This window comes from Centrocercus urophasianus, unplaced genomic scaffold (assembly GCF_019232065.1).
Source record: "Centrocercus urophasianus isolate 14NV4802_14NV808 unplaced genomic scaffold, USGS_Curo_1.0 seq_37, whole genome shotgun sequence".
Taxonomy (NCBI): Eukaryota; Metazoa; Chordata; class Aves; order Galliformes; family Phasianidae; genus Centrocercus; species Centrocercus urophasianus.
Genome location: NW_024884944.1, coordinates 5411548 through 5424051, shown reverse-complemented (window position 1 = coordinate 5424051; position 12504 = coordinate 5411548). Strand labels below are relative to the sequence as shown.

At 49.4% G+C, this 12504-nt stretch overlaps 2 protein-coding genes across 2 annotated transcripts; one reads left to right on the top strand and one right to left on the bottom strand.

The window, feature by feature from the left end:
- Positions 1–64: 64 nt before the first annotated feature.
- LOC122167403 (T-cell surface glycoprotein CD3 delta chain-like) lies at positions 65–2588 on the top strand. The gene is made up of 5 exons (XM_042831959.1): positions 65–210; positions 806–1027; positions 1409–1540; positions 1919–1962; positions 2288–2588. Exons 1-5 carry the CDS (start codon positions 138–140, stop codon positions 2348–2350), a joined length of 534 nt encoding a protein of 177 aa, XP_042687893.1. The 5' UTR covers positions 65–137; the 3' UTR covers positions 2351–2588.
- Positions 2589–4528: 1940 nt separating this feature from the next.
- On the bottom strand, positions 4529–9628 carry CD3E (CD3e molecule). The gene is made up of 7 exons (XM_042831961.1): positions 9522–9628; positions 9290–9404; positions 8513–8533; positions 8007–8207; positions 7341–7493; positions 6210–6256; positions 4529–5862 (listed from the first exon to the last, which is right to left on the bottom strand). Exons 2-7 carry the CDS (start codon positions 9336–9338, stop codon positions 5806–5808), a joined length of 528 nt encoding a protein of 175 aa, XP_042687895.1. The 5' UTR covers positions 9339–9404; positions 9522–9628; the 3' UTR covers positions 4529–5805.
- Between the last annotated feature and the right edge of the window lie 2876 nt (positions 9629–12504).

The following is a 12504-nucleotide window of genomic DNA, read 5'->3' as shown; positions in this document are numbered from 1 at the left end:
GGGTGGAGGAGGCTGTTGTTGTTGGGGAGCCTCAGCCCCGTGTTTCCGCTGCCTGACGAAGCTCCGCTCCTCACGATCAGAGCTCTCCCCGCCTCCTCTCCCCTGAGCAGCACACAGAGCTGCCATCGCTCTGAGCCATGTGGAACAGACGGGCCCTGGGCACCTGGCTGCTGCTTGCCAGCGTGGCTGTGGCCAAGTTGGGCGTCCATGGTAAGTCCCAAAGGCATTAGGTGCTGCCCACTGATTGCTGCCAGTGGAGCACAGGGGACATGGGGATGGCAAAGGGGCCAAAGGAGCAATTCTGTGGGTTTTTTTTGCATGGTTTTCCTTAGGAATACTTGTTTCCGCTATCATCCTCCATGTTTTCTTTTGCCTTGCTCCTGAGGTTTTGCTCCTGACTTTGTGTTTAAGGGAAAGGTATCACTCGCTGTCGGAATGTCTCTCTCGTAGTGGCACTCTGTTAGCGATGTGCTCTGTGTGCAGGGTCATCCTCACGTGTGTGCAGACTGAGCAGAGCCCAGGCAGATGCCTGGTTCCAGTTAATTTTCATTCTGAGAGGGATTGGATCTATACACTAGAGCTGCATTAAGTAACTGTCTATTGAACGTTGGACTGCTTTTCCACTGGGCAATTTGTTTTTTTTTTGTAGAGATTTCAGTCTGCAGCATCCTTTTCACTGCTCAGGGAAAAACTTAATGCAATGCTTCTACAGCAGCCGTCTCTACCAAGGACACTCAGGAGCTCTGCACCACTGTGAGGGCTGAGAATGCAGCCATGAAATTCTCTGCTCTCTTTTATTTTACAGGAGCGGACATAATTGTGAAAGAAATCAGTGGGAAGGTGTTCCTGCAATGTCAAACAAGCAAAGAAGAGCAAAAAAAACACATTGTATGGAAGAAAGGCGAATATCCTTTAGGAAACATGACACAGCTGGACTTGGGTGCAATTTACGACGATCCCAGAGGCGTCTATACATGTTCGCTGGGTGGCAACGATAAACCGTCCACTCTCCAGGTGCACTATCGAAGTGAGTGTTTGAAGCTCGATTTCTAGAGCCAGGACTGCTCTAGAGTTTTCACGTAAGCCAGTTTTTAAGCGAAATACTGATTTCCCAGAGCCTGAGGGTGGTTCCATTCCTGCCTGTGCTGTGGCTTGCTATTCCAGGATGGCTAGCTCAGAGTGCTGGGCACACATGACAGCTTGTGCCCCTGGGTTGGGTCATGCAGGCAAACCAAGCTTGATCTCTGGTCTCCGCTGTCCCGAGAGTAGAACCTGCCTGAGCTGGCAGAGCAATCTGGGCTCAGATCAACCCAGGAGGCAGAATAGAGACAGCCACTGGAGTTGGAGGCCAGGGGCAAGTTCCCGGTACTGATCTTGTTCTCAGTCTTTGTGTTCTTTGTGTTTCCAGTGTGCCAGAATTGCATTGAAGTGGACGCTCCCACCATCTCAGGGATTGTGGTCGCAGATGTTGTCGCCACTGTCTTCCTGGCAATTGCTGTGTATTGCATCAGCGGGCAAGATAAGGGCCGCATGTCACGAGGTGAGGGGAGAGCCTGCTCACGGGTGGGGGCAGGAAGTGCCTGGGGGCCTGGGCATCTCTGGGGCTGCACGGTACCTGGGGACTTCCATCACTGCCGTGTATCTCAGTAAGTGTGACACAGGCACCAGCCAGCAGCCAGCTTGTCCAGGGCAGCCCTGGGAGGGATCACTCTGTGTACCCTTTATGCCCCTAGCTTAGCTTCTTGGGAGAAGCCATCAATCATACAAAGCTCTCCAAAACATCATCCCCTGGACAGCAGCTTTCTGCCATATCTACCAGAGGAAGTCAAAACAGCCAGCTACTTGGGTTTGTTTGCAAATGTTCACCACATTGCCCATGGTTCCTCCTGATCTTTGACCGCAGTCTTTCTTTATTTAGCTTCTGACAGGCAGAACCTGATAGCCAATGATCAGCTCTACCAGGTGAGCATGCACGTACATGTGTGTGTGGTTTTTTTGTGTGCATTTATAGGCGTCAGCAGCTCCACTTGGCTGGAATGACATGGCCATGATGGCACAGCTGCTGGGGAGGCGTGGTGTGGTGCTGTCACTCTGCTGGGAGGTTCACAGCGGCTTCCCCCTGAGCACCTGTAGGACGGTGCAGGCTCAGCTGCCCTCTGCCCTCTCTGGGGTTGTTAAGCTTGAGGGGGGTGGAGGGAGCTTGCCAAAAGCTTGGCAAAGGGGAGACTTGGCTCCGCAAGGCTGGACGGGCACAATTGTAACTTGCCTTGCCTTTTCTCCTCCCTAGCCCCTTGGTGAGCGGAACGATGGACAGTACAGCCAGCTGGCAACTGCCAAGGCCCGCAAGTGAAGCAGGAAGGCACTGGGGCCAGTGGCTCCTTCACACGACGAAACCATAGCCAGTGCCAAAGAGCACCAGCACCCTGCCCTGGTGCTGCTTTGTGAACTTACTGCTGGCAGAAGACAGTGTGGGTTTTTGCCTGGAGAGCCCTCCAGCTCCCTGCCAGGACGGGCTGCTTGTAGCGCTCTGCTCTCTCCATGACGCGTTGCATTTCTGTATTCCTCTCATTAAAGATGATCTTATTCTATGGCCTCCTGTTCTATCAGTTGTGTTAAGGCCTGGGGAGCCATGCAGTCACTGGCTGTGATCTGCTGGATCCCTGCAGGGCTGTGAGGTTTCTACCTGCTCTAGTAGCACACTTCTGCCAGTGCAGGCAGGCATCCAAGGCTGTGCCACCCCTTTGTGCCCGGATCCAAATGGCATCCAGACCCACTGCTGAAGCTGAAGTGTGGGGACTTTGTGAAGGGAGAAGCTTGCTGCTCCTGATTCATTTAGCTCCACGCTGGGGATCAGGGCCAACAGTATGGTTCACAACAACACTCAGCAGAGCTGACTTGTAGGATGACTGGCCAAAATTGGAGGCTGATTGCAACCAGCACCAAGTAGCAGTTTGAAACCTCAGAAACCAGGTCATCTCCTATGTGCCAGCTGCACACACCTGTAAGTTTTGTTTTTCTCCTTTTCTAAGAATCTGTGTGCTAAGAATCTAAGGCTTTAGACACCAGTAGGCTACAAATTGACTTGTGACTCAATGGTTTCATGCAAGTACCAAAAGGGTTCACGCTCAATACACAGTTTCACAGTCAGTGACCTCCAATCTGGCATTTGTGGCACAGATAACAGCTTACAGGCTGTGCAAAGCTGTGGGTGCAGCCTTACAGACTGAACAACAAAGTGACCCGTTTTCCTTTGATGTCAGCTGTTTGTACAATATTTTGCTCTTCACATCTTAGTGGCTTTTCCCCTCCGAACTGCTCTGGTGAAGGGTGAGACTGATATGGCAATCACAGGTAGAATATACCAATGTCCTCTTTCCATCTACAAAGCCATCAGCGTGAGCCTTACCAAACAAAGTGACTGGCAGATTGACTGGTTCACAATGCTTTCATCACCATCAGATGTCACATATAGCAAAGGCTTCTATCCACACCCAAACAGCAGGAGAAACCCATGGCGTGGTGGGCATGCTCTGCACAAATCAGAGAGAGAGCAGGAACGGCATTGCCAGCTGGTCTGTCTGTGGGAGGCTGCTCAGCACCTCGCCCTTGGGAAGATGCAGAAATGCTTCTGTGGCACTGCTAAGCACGGAGAGATGCTGTCACTGGATTTGTGCTGATTGCACTGAGATAAGGAGAAACTGGGGTGGCTGAGGCAAACACGGGGCAAACATGCAGCCCCACAGATGGTCGATGCACCAGGGCAGCTCAAAGCAAAATTTAGTTGTGCTTCTCATTTTCCACCTGTGGCCGTGGTCCGTATGGCTGGGCCAGGTAAGCTTCCTTGGGGCAGTGCTGATATGCTGGGGATGAGAACGTGACCCAGAGTGGTTTCAGAGCAGCTGTGGATTAGTGCTGGCTGGGTCTTGCAATCTCTCTCTCAGATATTTAGAGCTTTGTTTGGTAAAGCCCGCTGTACTGCTTTTAAAACCACATCCTGCAGGGTATGTACAGCAGTCTGAAGCACAATCCCTGCCAGGGTGTTCATCCCTTGTGCTAAAACTCAAGCTAAACCACCCACAACCCCCACCACTGCTGCTGTTTCCTCTCTTCTGAGCTGTTGCTCTGCAGAGCAACAGAAATGTGGCTCGCTGAGCCAGTCTTAAGCCAGAAATGTTTCCACACATCAAAGCACCTCTGGGGCCTTTCTCCTTTCGTTACTACCAGCCCCACCGTGCTGCTTTTCAGATCACTCAGTTGAGAATTGCTGTGTTGAGTGTTTGGGGCCTCAGCTATTTCTCTTGCCCCCCAAAAGCACACCCAGTCCCATTCCAGCTCCTCTTCATACCTGCCCTGCTCTGAGGCTCAGCTCTCCAAGGCATGGCAGTGCATTTCTGTGTGTGCAGGTCTCTCCCCCCCAGAGCCACAGAAGCACAGTCTCAGTCTATTCCTGAGCTGGGAACTCAACACAAAATCTTTTTCCTTAATGGAAGTAAAAAAAAAAAAAGAAGACACAAGAAGGCACAAGAAATCTTTTCTGCTGCATATCTGGGGATGTTGGCTCTCATTTTATTAATATATTACAATTTTGAAATGTATATTAAAAAAAAAAAAAGCTAAAACAGACTTTTACCAATGGTGAAGTAATCTGACATCTTTCTAATTGAACCCAAGCAGAGCTCAAGTGCCAGAACTGAAATGGAGAGGAAAAGGGAAGCAATAAAGGATAGATCACAAGAAGCTCTATGCAGCAATAGCTCTGGTAAGTGAAACAGCAAATGCTTCTCGGGCAGCAAATGCACTTGGGCAGCCTTTAGGGTGCAGCCCACTCAAACAGATGTTTTTATCACACATGACAACACAAAATATCAGTAAAAATGGAAGGACAGGTTCACAGAAGAGTTAGATGCTGTCCTGGATTTGTGTTGAGGCCACTATCTCTATGGCCCCAACACATTCTTTTCAATTCCAGCTGTTGCAGAATGGAGTGCAGGTGCTGGGGCTGAACCCAAGGATCTCAGTTTCAATCTGGGAAACACAAAAATCCCTGGCATGTCGTTTCAGTCAAACTGAAAACGTGGTACTCATTTCTAAGTGGGGGTCAAATCTAATCTGAAATGCCTAAGAGCCCCATAATTTAACAGTAACAAAAATCTCACACTCAGCCAACCACTTTAATTTCCCAGTAGGCTTTCAGGTGACTTGGGAAAGTGCCCAATTCCCATCTAACCCTTAAAGGATGTTTTAATGAAGATGTGAGACATAAAGGTACCCAGATGCAAAGGGTACTCAGCCCTACTCATTTCCCACAGAAGGGCAATGGGTTGGATGGCCCTATCTGCACGTACTGGTAGCAATTCGTCTCTTCTTTTAGAGAAGGACAGAATCAGAGGCCAATCCCTCTGAGAAGAACCCTCATTTCATGCACCAGCTACCCAGGGAGGAAAGGGCAGCAAGTGCAGGCATTTGGGACAGAAAATGAAATTGGAGGGGAAGTCAGAGCATGCAACTGAAGCAGAGAGAGAAAGGGGGCGAAGGAGATTAGAAACCATGAGTGATGCTCCAGGCCTTTAGTGAGAAGGAAAACTTCTCTGCCAATGGGCTCAGATTTCTTAGCCCTAATGTCAAACTGAAGGAACACCGTGGGGTGGAACAGCATAGGGCAGCAGGACGCCTGTCCTGTCCAGCTGTTGGCTGACCTCAAGGCACCTGGTCTCAGCGGGTCTGCAGAGAGCCAGCAGCAAGCTAGCCAGAAGCACTCAGCTCTTCTGCCTCTGTTTTCCATCCAGCCTGGTACCTGGGGGAATTTCAGAAGCCCCTGTGTTCCAGGCCTGCGTACACTTCTCGCTGGCCTTTCCTGATGGGCTGTGGGAACAGATGAGATGTTAGTTCAGGAATCCTTCTTAATACACTTTCCAAGCTCTTAGTCCATAAAGTATTCGGAGAAAACCACAACAGAGAGACCAGGAACAGAGTGATGCTTTGGCAACGAGCAGCCTGCAGGAAACTGCATTTCTGCTCCTGACTCCCTGTGTCATCAGAGAAAAGGTCCTCCACCCTCCCCTCCATTTTCCTCCACACCCTGCAGAGCTTGGAGGTGGACTGGATGTTACATCAAAGGAGAAAAACAGGACAAATGCTACAGATCCCCAGCTCTGGCTATCCCTCCCCAGCCAGCAAAGAGAAGTGGAAGAAGTGCAGGTTGTCCATACCTCGTAGTCTGGGTTTGGAACAGGGGGAGGACGTTGCATCTTCTGAGCTGCAACAGAGGCAAAGAGGGGTCATCCATGGTGATGGTTCTTCTAACACAGCATGAGGGGCTTTCACAGAGATGATCCCAGGGTAACACGGACCATGGGTAAACTCATGTGACTTTGTTGTGAGCTCAGAGCTCTTAAAGATCCAACTGCTGCAGCTCTGAGGTCTTACAATCATTTAGGAGGAAATCAGCTTTCTTTTTCAAGAAGAAAGCATGAGGGCCCCGTGACCACAGGCGTCTGCCCCACAGATGGGTACCAGATCTACACCCTTCTGGCCTGGGAAGCTGAATAGATGAGAACACATTGCATTGCATTTGAACCCATCACTCAGCAGGTGTGATCAGCACACAACAGGGGATTTCAATCTGCTGAAAGATTTCTGTCAGCTTTGTGGGCGCTATTGGAAAAGCGACAACATCTGATCTGCACAAAGCCAGAGTGGTCAGCACAGGGAGCCCCCTGATACAAATATCACCATTGACACTTCTTGAACAATTCCAAAGTGGCATCATGAGGTCACAACCCCTCATCACTTTACTCCAGCATTTATTATCCATCAGTCCCACTGCTGGACCCACTGGGCCACCAAAACAAGGCCTCAGAAGCCAGAAATTTGAATTTAGTGTTTCAGTAAGTTGTGATGCATCTACTGCATGTGTTCCTGATTCTGGATCTTTGAATGCCTGGGACAGATGTGGTGTTTGCTTCATCACAGACTCAATGCTGATCCTGAATCCCTGATCTGAATGTGTGTGTTTGGTGGCCCTGCTAGGCAGGGGGGTTGGAACTACATGATCCTTGAGGTCCCTTCCAACCCAGGTGATTCTGTGATTCTGTGATTCTGTAATGCTGCTTCATAGCAGCCTGTGAAATGGTCTCCTATGAGCAAGAAGCCTCAGTCACAACGTGGCAGCCCATACAGAATTCAGTTCAGAGCATCAGATGCGGCATCAGGAGTGGGGGCTGGACAGGCTCTGGGGGCCCTGTGGGATGCAGGGGGTGCTCCATCCACCAGAAAGGACAAGAGCTTAGTTTGGCACGCAGGGCACACTATGGAGAGCAGACATCTGAAATGGCTCTTACCTCGTGGCCGACTGCCAGCTGCAGCTCTCGACTGCCCCTTCTTGTTTTTGCTGAAGTAATGGACCAAAATCAGTACCCCCAAGGTGATGAGGAGATCCGCGATGATGATCCCTGTCACAGTCAAGGTATCCAGCTCCTCACAGTTTGTGCACACTGCCAGGAGGGAATACAGAAGTGCTCTTAGCCAGGCAAGCTGCCTTTGCAGCAGTGGTGAAAGGGAAAGGCCACGTATCCAAAGCGTCAGTCAAATGCTTTCTGTTCGTTATGTTCATATTTGTTACTCACCCACTTCATGCTAGCAGAAAAGATACAGCTTGGGGTGAGAAGGAGCAAAGAGCAAACAGAAAGGAAAGAGGAAGGCATGGGCCATTCTATCCCCGCTCCATTTCAGTCTTCAAACAGTCCTAGGGGCTGATGTGAGTACCACCTATACTCTGCTGTTCTGCACTGCCTGCAATGTAAATCATCTCCTAGATCATTACTGCTCTTCTCATGCTGATCTGACTTTAACCTCTCCCTACCTATGCTGAATTCTACACAGTGAATGCCCAAAGTGCCTCTGCAGAACAGCATTCACTCAGCCCATCTCAACATCCACCTCCGAAAGGTGTTTGCTTTATCTTTAGTCCATGCAGGTTCTCACAGACTGAGTGCTTTTTCACTCACCTTTGGCATTCAGGTACATTTCATGCTTTTTACCGCGGTCTTCACAAGACAGAGTGAGAGGAGAGCTGTCATGATTCTTTATAATGTACTTATTGCCGTCTGCTTTTGTGCTATCTGGCTTCCAATTTACGTTGCTTCCAGAGAAGGGACATGTGATTGTCACTGTGGTTCCAGAAATCTCCACTGTGAATTCGTTTTGGTCTTAGGGCCAATGAGAAGAGAAACCATAATTACAAGGAGATTCTGGCAAGCTTCCCCCCCCCCCCCCTCCACGATCCCACCCCATTTGCTCTGCTCTATCTTTAATCTAATTATAGAATGTAAATTCCCTGTGCATGCAAGCGTGTTTTCTTTAGGTTTTCACACCGACCACTTTGCAGTGCTAAGCAGAAATCATCACAAGGTGTCATCACAGAATATTCAACTTTATGTCGGACAGTGTGGCCACACACCACTGCTACTTCAATTTTTTTAATTAGTCACGAGTACCAGTAAAATACACTTACCCTCCTGAGCTGCTGCACCAACTACAAAAGAAAGAATAACACGTGTTAATCAGATCTTGATATTATATGCTTCTCCTACTTTAAGGATCTCCTTTCTGAATTCAGCTGCTTGAGAAACATCTTCACACTCCTATTGATGCTAAATTAGATTCTGTTGGCTAAGACAGGATGTTGTTTTGCAGTGAAGCTCCTTTCTTTGGAAGCCATTTTAAACAGACTACGACTGAACAGAGGTTGGAATGACTTTTAGAGCCTGCTTAGAAAACGGTTTCTTGCAAGGAGTACACTCAGCAATTCTGCTTTATTGCCATGGATCGAAGATCAGTGCTGCTCAGTTTGACATGGAAAAGGCTGCTGTTCCCAAGATAGCAGTGGATCAGTACACAGAGTGGAAGCTATCACACGATCACAAAATGGTTCAGAAAAGTGCGTGGATAAAGTGTAAGAATGAAATAAGAATTTGAAGGCCCTTACAGTTCACAGAGGAGGTAGTGCCTCATCCTCCAGCTCTCAGCTTCACCCACTCTGCTGCCTAAATTTTGGAGATTGCGTGCTTTAGCGGATCAGTGAGCGAGCAGAAACTGAGTGGGGATCCAAGGCTGAAAGGGTTGGATCCTCATTTTGCCCTCTGAGAGGAACGCTCCCTCTGGAAGGCAGCAGCTGCACACACCAATTTCAGGAGATGTGGCTGCAGGGACCAAAGCAGCCGTGCTGCCACGCATCGCAGCCCCTGGAGCCCCTTCCCATCCCTCTGGGAGCCCATCCAGCTCCACTCACCCACACACAGCAGGAGGCCCAGGAGGGGCAGGGGCACCTCGCGCCTCATCCTCGTGCTCCTCCTTCTCTGGCTCTTCTCTATCGTTCCCGATCAGATTGGCATCACTGCAGCTGGCTGCGAAGGAAGAAAGAACACGTTGGCTCTTCAAGTTCTTGCTTACAAGAAAGAGGCCCAAGAGTTTTTCCCAGAACTGAGCATGGCAGCGAATGGAGCCGTGCCAAGGAGACTCACTGTTTCCAGTGAAACCTGCAAGCAGCCCAGAAAGACACAGAGCACATGTGATGAGAAAAACTTCTCAGGAAGTGCGGAGGCTCAGCATGTCTTCAAATAACGTCACTGACAGCAAGGGGTGGCTGCTCTGCACCAGCCCGGTTGGAGACCTGCTGTAACTCAGCAGCAGGAGGCATTCACAAGCCTGTGTTAGATTTACCTTCAGGACCTTCTTAAGAACTTTTCAATGTATTACTGAAGTTCAAACTTCTGCAAGCAGACTAATGTACTGAGGGAATAAACAGAGGAATCAGAAATCATACAATGATGTGGATTGGAAGGGACCCTAAAGATCTCCTAATTCCAACCCCTTGCTGTGGGCAGGAACATCTCCCACCAGCCTGCGTTGCCCACAGCCCCATCCGTGGCCTTGGGCGCCTCCAGGGATGGGGCACCCGCAGTCTTTCTGGGCAGCAGTGCCAGAGCCTCACCGCCCTCATGGAGAATTTCTAACTGATATCCCGTCTAAATCTCCCCTCTTCTCCTCACAGCCATTACCCCTTGCCCTGTTACTACACTCATAAAAGCGCGTTCACTTGAGAAAGGCTTTCTATGACCCTGGGGATCACGTACCCGAACAAAAGCGGCCAGATTCCACTAGAGGGGGCTCCAGCCCCTCCGACACACGCTGCTCTCACCCCAGCCCTCCCCTGCCCTCACTGCACAGCACAGAAGGGAACTTTCTCCTTCCCAATCCAGAGATTCCCATAGGGTTGGGGCCGTCCCAAGCGCTGCTCCCGCGGGGATGCAGACACGCAGAACGCACCATCCTTCTGTTTTCCTGTGCTTGAAATGTGGCACAGCTGCTCCTACAAAGGCACAAAGACGTTTTTAGGATTTTTTAGGGTACCTGTCCAAAACAGACGTTGCAAAACCAGACAAAGCTTCCTCCTTCCACAAGATTGCACTTTGTTCCTAAGTCTGCCATTCAGATCTCAAGGCTCTCCTTTCTGGAAGCTGGCTTCATGCTCCTTGTGAAGAGCTTACTTATTTACATGGCTAATCACAACGCTGGGGCTTTTGTTCCATTTATTGAGCTGCTCCCGTTAGCTGTCAGCCCTTTCTTTACTAATTTCTGTTTCAAAATGAGAAATTTGCATTATTAATAATGGTGCCTTGAACTTGGTTCTCTTAACGGTTGGAGTCAGTATGTTTTGAAACAAGAAGTTGAATGTTAGTAAAAGATTGCAAATAAAGACCGGCGCAGACCTCCCTCCCCAGTGCTGTGCATTACACAAATGTGGCCATGAAAGCCAGTACTGTTGCTCAGTGACCAAAGGGCAGTAAATGGAGGAAGGACACTTTTCCTATTGGAATCTGCATGGGTTGCCTGAGGATAAGTTGCTGCTGTGCAGGACGGAGTTAAGAGTTGCCAGCCTGGTCTGTGGGAAGACGTGGAGCTGATGTGACGCCTTGTCGTAATGAGGCACAACAAAGCACAGAGTCTTAAATTGAAAATTCCTACAGCTTGACTTCTGGATGAGCCGATTACCTGTAACATAGGTGCAGATCCACTTGCTGCTGGGATGCCCCAGGCTTTCAGTGATCAGCATGGAATCGGGGACATCTTATTGCAGGGAAGGCCATGAACACCTTTCAAAAACCAGCCCAGCAAGCCTCTGTGAGACAAAACCAAATGACAGGCTGAGAAAGGAGCTGTGGAGTCTTGCTGCTCTAACCACACAGTTGTGCTTCTGCCTGAACATGTGTGAGGGAAAGCTGCATAGCTGGATCCACTAGGCTCTGCAAATCTAAAGAGGAAATCTGGCTTGATAGTCTAGAAAACATGAGTTAACGTCGAACATTTTGGTGTCTTCTAAGCATGAGTTGCAAGTTATATATCCTGGAAGCAGGGTGTATCTGAAGTTCCTCTGCACTGAGGAAAGCCAGGTGAGCCCCAAACACTCACTCGGAAACCGCTGCAATGACAGCAGTTCAGCTTCTTCCAAATCGAGAAAGACTGGACCTGTCTCTCACCTGAGGAAAGAATCCAGTGGTTAAAAATAAGAGCCTGTGCCAACACTCTTCAAGTTCAGACCTGAGACAATGTAAGTGAGTAGCAATTACCTCTCCCAGGACTGTAAGAGACCTGCAAGCCAGGCAATTCTACAGAACTATCAACCATAGCAAGAGCTTACCCTTCCAGCATACCCTATTTGAATGCACTGAATATAATGTGCTCAGATGGTGCATACACTGTGAGCTCAATGCTCTGAGATGCATCAGTGGCACAGGTGCTAAACGCCTCATTCCTGCTTTGGCACCACTGCAAAGGCAATTAGCACCACTCACAACGAAAGTTCATAACCTGGGATGGCTGCTTTGGAAGCTGGCCAAGGATCAGACACAAGCCGAGTCGCGGCCGGTAGCAACTTAAATGCTTTTCTGTGATTTATGATCTCTGAATTAAACACCGTGCTATTGCTAACGCTCATGCACAGCTCAGTTTCGTGCTCTCACGTGCCACTGGGAAAACGTTTTGTGTCTCACTGAGTTTCTCCGGCCCCTCGTGCCATGTTGTTAAGCGTGGTGGGGCTTTCCAAGCAGTGCCTGGGCCAGCACTGGCTTTGACTCATGTCTGAGCCTGTTGTCTTCTGACTTTTCCAGGAACTTCACACATGAGATAATGGTGTTTCCCAATTCTTCCACAGGACAGCTGCAACAAAAAGCAGAGTGGTCGCCTCTCTTCACTACAGGTACCTGTGTTTCAGCAGGACCCCTCCACAGTCTGAGTGCATGCCCACAATGCTGCCACAGGCTGGCTGTTCTGTTATCTTTTGGGTTTTTTTTTGGTACTGTTTGCAGCTTTTCAATCAAACAAATAGACTTAATTCATTCAGGCTATCTCTACACACCTCAAGGCAAATCGATGTTTAGGTGCAAAATGCCGTCCCACAGGAGGGGAGTGGTTTCAAGTGGAAGCTGGGAGGAGGGATGATTGCAA

Coding starts and splice junctions, on each gene's coding strand:
- LOC122167403 (XM_042831959.1), top strand. CDS start 138: ATGTGGAACAGACGGGCCCTGGGCACCTGGCTGCTGCTTGCCAGCGTG. Junction 211..805: donor GGCCAAGTTGGGCGTCCATG/GTAAGTCCCAAA, acceptor TTTATTTTACAG/GAGCGGACATAATTGTGAAA. Junction 1,963..2,287: donor CCAATGATCAGCTCTACCAG/GTGAGCATGCAC, acceptor TCTCCTCCCTAG/CCCCTTGGTGAGCGGAACGA.
- CD3E (XM_042831961.1), bottom strand. CDS start 9,338: ATGAGGCGCGAGGTGCCCCTGCCCCTCCTGGGCCTCCTGCTGTGTGTG. Junction 8,208..8,512: donor TGGTGCAGCAGCTCAGGAGG/GTAAGTGTATTT, acceptor ATTGGCCCTAAG/ACCAAAACGAATTCACAGTG. Junction 7,494..8,006: donor AATGTACCTGAATGCCAAAG/GTGAGTGAAAAA, acceptor CCCTCCTGGCAG/TGTGCACAAACTGTGAGGAG.